Genomic DNA, 8,843 nt, shown 5'->3' with positions numbered 1-8,843 from the left:
AGCATGTAAGGAATACAATAAATTTTGTGAAAACGAAACCTCTGGCCGTCTCTCTGTCCAGCAGCGCGCCTGTTTCCACACGTCTGATGTATACGTGGTTCCGGTGAGTACAATGCTGAGATTGCAGGAGGATGGATTGGCTTTACCGTAGTCGGACGTGCTGACGGCATCAGGATTCTGCCCAAAGTTCTGTCTTAACATCCAGGGGACTGAACGTCAAAGCTGACGCTGATCAATCCAGCTCTCGCCAAGCTTCATGTCAAGTTCTTCATCGAAGTCCACACATTGGTGGGCATGTCTTTCACTGCACTGTAATTTGCTCAGAGATCCAGGTCTGGATCGCTCTGCAAAAATCCCTTACAAGACGATGGTAACGCCTGCACAGCGCCTATTTGTGGGCCATTGTGGAGCTGGAGGAACACCTAAACATCAGCTGTGCAATTTCTTATATGATCAAATAAAGCATTTATCTGGACCAGTGAATGAATCGGTTGTTTGAGTCTTTTGCTCAGTTAACAGTTATCTTCTGAACCGCTTGTCCCATACGGGGTCGCGGGGAACCGGAGCCTACCCGGCAACACAGGACATAAGGCCGGAGGGGGAGGGGACACACCCAGGACGGGACGCCAGTCCGTCACAAGGCATCCCAAGCGGGACTCGAACCCCAGACCCACTGGAGAGCAGGACCTGGTCCAACCCACTGTGCCACCACACCCCGTGAAGAAACGGAATCCGGTTAGGTGGTTATAAACGCACTTGCTTGAGCGATTTGTGCGGAACACATTTACTACGCACAGATAGGGACTCGCAGTCAATAGTTTTCTGGTTCGAGTCCCACCAAGTGTCGTGCTGTAGTTCGGCCTCCGGCCAGTAGGGGCCGCCGTCGCTCCGCAGCGTCACCCAGCAGCCCCCACCGCCCGGGTCGTGGCCTTCAAACCCGAAGTCCTTCGAGCGAAGGGGGAGGTGGCGGTACACAGAGAAACAGAACTGAAAACGAGAAATACGAAAAGAACAAGCTAAAAAAAGAGAAGATAAATAGGTGAATAGAGAGGTGAGGCGCGTGCGCGCGCATTAAATGCGAACATACCCAGTCGCGCACAGAGCTGCTGGGCAATTATTGATTGGCGCCTAGTTCGTTTTACTAACTGTTCTCAGCGCGTGAGCGGCTGTTGTTGTTGGATGGGAAAAACAAAAAGAAACGAGCGAATGAAACTAAATATTGACACTGTGGGCCAGAGTGTTCGTTTGGGAAGGACGAAAAAATGAAGACTAGGTGCTCGTCAGGAGTCTGGCTGCTGTGTGGGGGTGCCGCAGTTGCGCGGGGAACTGCGCAAGCGGTGCAGCCAGGGCAGCGCAAACACATTCCAGACCAGGCAGTGTGCAGGTGTAGCGCAACGCAGCGAACTCACTTTCACCGCGGGCGTCAGGACTGAACAACACCCACTATATTAAACATTTAATTGAAAAGATTTCATTGAATCTCCCCCCCGTATGCATGCATGGCATCAGTGAAGATGAGCGCTGATCACGTGCCTCCCTCGCATCACGAGGAATTCGTTATCTTCCACAAAATTAATTCATTCTTCGTAGCTCAGTTTAATGGGGGGGAAAAAATGAATAATACGTTACTGAGCGACGAAAGGTTCTCTCGTTTTTACTAAACATGCACAACATTTAGGTGTTTTTTTCACAGTATAATTCAAAACCAAGTCCATAATGTCAGAACAGCTCTGGACTCCTTTAAATCCAGTCTTAAGAGCCACGTGTTCAAAATTGCATGCATCCTCTTTTCTGTTTCCTTTCCTCTTTTCCTTCATCATCCATCCATCCATCCAATTTTAACGATCGCTTGTCCTGAGAAGGATTGTGTGTTTCAGGTGAATTGATAATGCTGAATTGCCTGTAGTGTGTGTGTGTTTGAGATTATCCTGCAGGGGAAGGCATGTCACATGCCATAACTTCTACCACCTTGTGTGGTGCTCAGTCTCTTCATCGATCATATTTCGAATCAAAATTTCTGTTCTAGAGGTTTTTCTCAGAAGCTTGAGCTGACGGTTCGTTATGGGTTTTTTTTACAGCAGCCTTCGTTATATGAAGGAGCTCTGAACACTTCCAAAATGAGTCTGTCAAAAATGTGCTGTTTCTGTGATGATGTCACAGTTAATGTTGGAGCAGGTTTTAAAATGAAGACTTGGGTCAGTTTCCAACATGCAAAGACAGTAAACAAACTCTGTTTTCAGGGTACAAAGAGCCTGGTGTGAGACAATGGTCCGGTCCAAGTCCCACTCGCGCTCCTCCAAGTCGAGGTCACGCTCTCGCTCCAGCTCCAGGTCACGCTCACGTTCACGCTCCAGGAAGAAGCGGTACAGGTAAAGGCATGATTCAGTAGAGTGTGGGGTCAAAGCCCAGCTCAGTATGACTTGTGTGTGTGTGATCTGACCTGTGCTACCTGTACAGTTGTGCCGCTCAAGTGGAACAGCGCTCTGTTATCTCTCCTGCTACAGCTCTAGGTCTCGCTCACGGTCACATTCCCACTCCCGCAGTCGAGACCGGAACTATCCGAGAGAGTACCGCCGGGATTTCCGCCCCAACCGGGGCATGAGGCGACCGTATGGCTTTCGGAACCGCGGCCGGGGGTTTTTCCAGGGTGCCGGTCGTTTCCACCATCGCGGGGGTTTCCGCCCCAACTGGCAGAACCGCCGCTACTCGCGCAGTCCTCGTAGGGGTCGATCTCGCTCCCGGACCCCCAAGCACAGGTCCACATCCCAGAGGTCGCGCAGCAAGTCGGCACGGTCAGGGCGGTCCTCCGCTTCTCGCCACTCGTCGTCCACTTCTTCGTCACCGGCTCCGCCTAGACGGCACGGCAATCAAGAGAAAACCAGTAGGAGAACAGAGTGCTCGATGCAGGAGGGTCGGCCTCCGGTGCCAGAGGGCGTGACCATCCAAGGAGGCTTGGCTGTGGGGACCTCATCCCAGGTGGAGTCCAAGGCACCGGCACTGCTCTCTGACAGCTGGATGGGCATCTCGACCTACGAGGACAACAGCCCCCCTCACAGCCCCCCCAAACAGGGCTCCTCCCACTCTAGCTCACAGACTCACCTGGCAGCTCCTCAAGGGAGCACCTCACAAGGCCCCCCAGGTCTGTCCAGTGCCCCAACCGGCAGGGTCCTCTTCCCTCAGAGTGACGAACAGGATCTTCCAAAAGCAGGGAAATACTTTAAAAGGTGCGCTCCCTCCCTCCCCCTTCTACCAGGTTTCCTGCCTGAACAATCAAGCTGGATATACATTACGTTTAGGTTTGGTGATGAATTGTAGCAGGAAGTGTTAAAGATCCGACTTCGGCGACCATTCGATAAGATACAGCCAAGCTTTATTATCAGATTTTGTTGAAATTTGTTTTGCATCACAGCAGCTCTGTCCATCAGAAACATTGACATTTTACATATCGAGGATAAAAGAAAAACAAACGGAATGGCCAGTACAATTCAATTGGACATATAATTTCATACCAATAAACCAACACTATCAGAATACACACATTGTACTCACCAGAATATTGTACACCCTTGTTGCACTCTGCCCGTTACGCTTATTGCCCTGTCCTGCAGAGCAGTTATTGCACATGTGACCACAGGCATCCTGGTTGAGATGTGGAATAAAAGGATTCTTAAACCTACTGAGTTTAAACCTTGGGCATCTAAACAGTCTGTTTGAAGGCATAACTTGGTTTTTGCCATTCAGCACATGCAAGGGATTACAAGCGATCTTATGTGCCAGTCTTGATGAATCTGGTAAACTGCCAGGTTGCATTGCTCAAGATGCAGGCCTAAAGTTTTAGCACCAAATTCAGAGTAAGCTGAACATCCTGGTCTTAGGTTTAACAGAAAGACTGCTACAGCACCTTGTCACACAGTGCTGCATGGTGCTCTGAACTGCTGATTTGAAAAATAAAAACAAGATGTGAATTTCCAGCCCCGAAGGAGCTCAACCTGCGAATGTTATAAATGTGTTGCTGTAACTTACTGCAAATATAATCACTGTGTCCAGTATATTCCATGACAAGGTTGTATCTGTATGTGCACCAGGGTACTTTTATGGCCGTTGGCTTCACATTGAGCAATCTGCAATTGGTTTGTCTTTACTTCTCCTTCACAGGGGTCTGGAGGAGACCAGTGAGAGGACCATTCTCCAGGACAAAGGGGATGGGTGGGGGAGCATCCCTCCAAAGGACCGACTGCAGGAACGGGTTCAGTGGGGTGATCTGGATCTAGACTTGGGGGCCAAGAGGAAGGGCGACAAGGTTCCCTTTCTGGGAGACTCCCCTGAGCCCGAAGAGGACGAGTCCCAGGCCTACAGGCAGCCGCACCAGTTCAAAGTGGGCAGCCAGGCTGAGTCCAGCAAGGGCCCTTTAGTGGAGTCGCTGTGGGTGCAGGACCATGCAGAGGAGCCAGCCAGGGGTAAAGGCCATGGCCCTAAGGGGATCAAGGAGCCAGAGAGAGCACACAAGTTCCAGGACTCAAACCTCCTGCTGAGCACCACCAGGTACAGCGAGCAGGCCGAGGGGGCGCAGCAGTACGCCGCCAAGCGGGAGGCAGTGTCGCTCCTGAACTGGCACCCCCTGGAAGGGAGGACCGAGAACGCTCCCAGAGCAGGCCCCAGCCACGGGGGCTGGCCACAGGTCAAAATGACAATGGCATCCCTTGAACGTGAAGATGCCGGGTGAGTGTCCCCTTTCCTCCGTACATGTAGAAGTTATGGCAGTGTGTGGTCATGTGTCTCGTGTCACGTCTCCTCATTCGCCCCCAGCCCAGGGCTCTCTGTAGCGGTGGACCGCTCCTTGGCCAGTGCCCTCGCCACCTCCAGCAGGAAGGAGCAGGCCTTCCGCTCCGTCTTCCACCACATAATGCAGCCTCAGGCCCCCCAGAGCTCGGCTGAGGCCTTCGTTCACCACATTGTGTTCTTGGTTCACTACGTCAGAGGTACCCACCCGGTCACTGCCTTCCATCTTTCTGGGGTTTCTTTTGTTAATTAACATTTCAAAAAGGGGAATAATTCTTGCTCTTAAAAGTAAGTGAAATACAAGTTTGCAACTTGTTCCCCGCTGTAAGATACATGTTTTCTGTACTTGAATGTTTTTCTACTTTTTTGAGGAAATGTGCTCTTTTGACCTTGCCAATGCTTTCGGGCTTTGTCCCGTGCTGCTGTGCAGGGGCTGATGGGAAATGCAGAGCAGCATGCACAGTGATGTTCTCTCTTTCATTACGAATAGGTCATGCCAGTCCCGGAGGGGGCATTGCAATGCCAACTTCCATGTTACTGTAATTACACTTGAGAAAGGGGCGCAGGTGAAGCCCCTGTGTTCCTGGGGTAAAATCGGTTGATAGCTCCAAAATGGCTCCCCACACCATGTTGGGTTTGATTGACGCACTACTCTGGTAGTGGATGGGTCGAGTGTTAGGCATGGGGTTTGACACGATGCGGCGGTAAGTTGAAACATGGACTTCACCAAAGCTTCTTGTATTGTTGCCCTCTCCAACATGCTGTAAATGTGTCCGAAAGAATACATTTTAAATAGTAATTTGATACTTTTCAACTGCAATATTGTCATTGTCATCCCATACTCAGATACTTACATTGATGGTATTTAATTGTTTGTGTAACAAGGTTTTGAAGACTTGTACAGATATTATAAAAGCTTGATGTCGGCTGTAAATCATGACAGATGTAATGAGCAATGCTGAAGTTTTCTGAGACGCTGTTCTCATTTGTCACGGTTAGACTGCAGACACAGCTGCTTTTGTCCCCTTATTGTAATGCAACAATTTACATCACTTCCAGTGACTCGAAGCTGGCGGGAGGTAAAATCCCGTAAACACGGATGTGTGCAACTTGGAAGGTGCAGCATCACCGGTGTGTGTGTTCTGCCAGGGGACCCGCAGGTCTCCTCTGGTGCAGACAGCGAGTGTGTGGAGCCCCTGCAGAGCTAACTGGGCCATTTGTGCTGTGCCATCAACAGAGCGTCACTTCGAGCCACCTGCACTGTCCCTCCATGAGCGATTCACTATCTATCAGACAGCAGGTGTGGAGCACGAGGCCGCACACCGAAGTCCCGAGATCCACAGGTAACCAAATGGGCTCGTCTGCCATGTACTCCTGTATTACAGCTGAGCGAACAAACGCTAATCGCGCTTCTTTTTGTCAAAAGGAGGATTGACATCTCTCCAACTGCATTTAAGAAGTCCAGAATCTATAAGGAGGACCCCAAGGTATGAAAGTTGTTAGAATGCAGGTGTTAAAGATACACACAGTCATCAAACTTTCTCAGTGGTCAGCAGCGAGTGGTCTGTGCATGTGTGTGAGAAACTGGGAAACACATTAAGCATTGAGACCTTGTGTCATAATGCTGAGACTTATGCATCTTTGTATTCCTAGTTTAAGTATGATTATGTTTCTGAAGAAAGCCAGAATATCGACTGTGAACCAAAATATGTGACCTTGATAGGATGAAAAAAAATCGAGATGTGGTTCTGCTGACGTGCGGTATGATATTGATCGGAGCCATGAGCGCCATGACCGCGAAGAGACCAGGGTGACCCGGGATGCCAGTCCACCCAGGAAGGGGGACAAACTGGGCAAAGAATTCAAGGATCACAAAGATTACAAACCTTTCAAGGACGACAGGTAGGCAGTGCAACAGCAGGAACCTTTTCCTGATCTGAAAAAAAGATTTTGATTAAATTTTCTAATATTAATGAAATCAACTGTTATTCTGCGCACCTGTATTTATGTGAAAATGACCATTTTCTTTTACAGCAGTAATCAGTTTTTTGCGGCTTTTGTTGGATGAGGACATTTGGGATTAGCAAACAAAAAATGACAATAAAATGTCAGATAACCCAGGGAACAGCATATCCCAAGGTTGGACTTCATTGCAGTGCACTTAAACAAAAGGTGTAAGAGCTGCACTATGGTATTACATTTCATTTCTCTGTTGTCTAGAGACGGCCCCTGTGCTGTACATTACATGTTGCTACCGCACCAGTACGGATCCAGCTCTGGCTGACCTTTAATTCACCAGTTTAAGAAAATGACGTTAACTCCGGACGGCTCTTTCCTTAAGACTGAGCTCCAAACTGGTTCTCTCCCAGCAAACACAAGAGTAAAGACAGGGGTAACTCCAGGTGCTCCTCCAGGGCCTCCTCCAGGTCCTCGGAGTCCCGTGAGGATGGCCGGGACAGGCGGAGAGCCCGGGAGGAGCCAGGAAAGGCTCCAGCAGAGCAGAAGGTCTGCACAGGACCACAGACTGCCATGCGACCCAGAGGAACTTTAGTAAGTAGTGGGGGAGGGGCTGGACTCCTTGTTTGGGCCAGGAAGACAGTATCTGGACTCTCTCCACATTCGTGTGTTGTGTCTCCCGCTGTGCAGCAATTCCGCATCAGGGGGGGCCGGGGAAGGGCTCGGGGAGCCGTCCCACCAACCGCCCCATTCCAGAAGAGGCCCAAGGAGGAGGAATGGGACCCAGAGTATACTCCCAAGAGCAGGAAGTATTTCCTGGTGAGTCTCAGGTGGTTCTCGACTTAGGACATGTGCCACGTACAACAACTCATATGTAGGGTGACCGTCCCATCAACCTCACTATATAATATTAAAGTCCTGATATTTGGTCGGGCATCAAACAGCAACCAAGGTGCTGGTGAGGTCTTTGCTCAGACAGTGCAAAGCCTGGTGAGCACTGGTAGTAAACACACTACTAGGGAGACATTTGGTTGGCTAGTGTTTGTGAAATGCTGCCATCTGAAGGTTACCTGTTGTTCGCTCAATGCCTTCGCCTGCCCCCCCCCCCAGCATGATGACAGGGACGATGGCACAGACTACTGGGCTAAAAGAGGACGCGGACGAGGGGTCTTCCAGCGGGGCAGGGGGCGATTTCCCTTTAGGAAGTCCATGAGTAGCCCAAAGTGGACCCACGATAAGTACCAGTGTGAAGGGAACGAGGAGCTGGAGGAGGAAGACCATGCAGAGTGTGAGGAAAGGAAGGATACCCACAAAGAGGAGAAAGTGGAGTGAGAAGGTACAGTGGTTGAGCAGATTGGGATGTGTTTTGTCCTTTGCTTTACCACGAGTATGAGTAGCATGTGAAAGTGTTGTTTTGTTTTTTGCTTATCAACAGAGTAGTGTTTTTTGTTAAGTAATGATTGCAGTGATAGTAATTTTAGTAAGACATGTGGAGCAGTCACATTGCGATGGGACTGCGATGGTACACGGAGCTTCTTTGGTGTCCCAAAGTTGTGTGTCCGCAACATGTTTTTGTTACAGAAAATAAGAATGTCTATTTGGGTAAAATGGGTTTGTTCAGAACATTTCTTCTACTGTAGGTAGGCTTTGTATTAGTTTTCATGGGGTTACCTTTGATTTGAGTTGACATTGGTCTACTATGCTTTGTCTTCCCTCATGTCCATCCAAAGACGGAAGTTCGGGAGAAACACTGAGTTAGCAGTTACTAGGGTGGTTTTTGTGAGAAATATTTCAAAGAAAATCTATGTAATTGGTGCCCACTTACATGTATAACCAATGAAGCAGCCTTTTTTCTGTATGACGTAATTTTCAGTTAATGTCACAGTTAGGGCATATTAAACCTGCGTTTTATTTCGCATGTCGCTGCCTTGTGTTTTGTGGAGCGTACATTTGGCCCACGGAGACGTCCGACACAAATTTTCTTCATGCACTCATTTGACCTGTGGTCCAGCACACTTTGCATATAACATTGACAAGTTTATTATTTGACCTCAAATAAGGTGAACAAGTCCACACACCAGCACACTTCAATGGCCTATAAGCCATGA

The 8,843-nt window shown here is 49.2% G+C and overlaps 1 protein-coding gene across 3 annotated transcripts; it reads left to right on the top strand.

Annotated features, from left to right (window-relative positions):
* The first annotated feature begins 938 nt into the window (after nt 1–938).
* Nucleotides 939–8,653, top strand: LOC108920036 (bcl-2-associated transcription factor 1-like). 3 transcript variants are annotated; one of them, XM_018728500.2, is made up of 11 exons: nt 939–1,039; nt 2,241–2,369; nt 2,505–3,224; nt 4,156–4,719; nt 4,807–4,979; nt 6,017–6,122; nt 6,206–6,266; nt 6,503–6,681; nt 7,149–7,329; nt 7,426–7,554; nt 7,846–8,653. In XM_018728500.2, the coding sequence occupies exons 2-11, from the start codon at nt 2,266–2,268 to the stop codon at nt 8,065–8,067; spliced, it is 2,439 nt and encodes an 812-aa protein (XP_018584016.2). In that variant the 5' UTR covers nt 939–1,039; nt 2,241–2,265; the 3' UTR covers nt 8,068–8,653. The 3 variants fall into 3 exon arrangements, with proteins under 3 accessions (XP_018584016.2, XP_018584008.2, XP_018584023.2); XM_018728492.2 differs by having other exon boundaries at nt 939–1,051; XM_018728507.2 differs by lacking the exons at nt 7,426–7,554; nt 7,846–8,653 and having other exon boundaries at nt 939–1,051; nt 7,000–7,231.
* The last annotated feature ends 190 nt before the right edge of the window (nt 8,654–8,843 follow it).

This window comes from Scleropages formosus, chromosome 1 (assembly GCF_900964775.1).
Source record: "Scleropages formosus chromosome 1, fSclFor1.1, whole genome shotgun sequence".
Lineage (NCBI taxonomy): Eukaryota > Metazoa > Chordata > Actinopteri > Osteoglossiformes > Osteoglossidae > Scleropages > Scleropages formosus.
The sequence above is the reverse complement of the archived record's forward strand: the minus strand, read 5'-3'. Positions and strand labels throughout refer to the sequence as shown.

Excerpts from the sequence above, each read along its gene's own strand:
- LOC108920036 (XM_018728500.2), top strand. The coding sequence starts at position 2,266 with ATGGTCCGGTCCAAGTCCCACTCGCGCTCCTCCAAGTCGAGGTCACGC. Across the intron at positions 6,682-7,148 it reads AAACCTTTCAAGGACGACAG|CAAACACAAGAGTAAAGACA; the intron begins GTAGGCAGTGCA and ends GTTCTCTCCCAG. Across the intron at positions 7,555-7,845 it reads AGAGCAGGAAGTATTTCCTG|CATGATGACAGGGACGATGG; the intron begins GTGAGTCTCAGG and ends CCCCCCCCCCAG.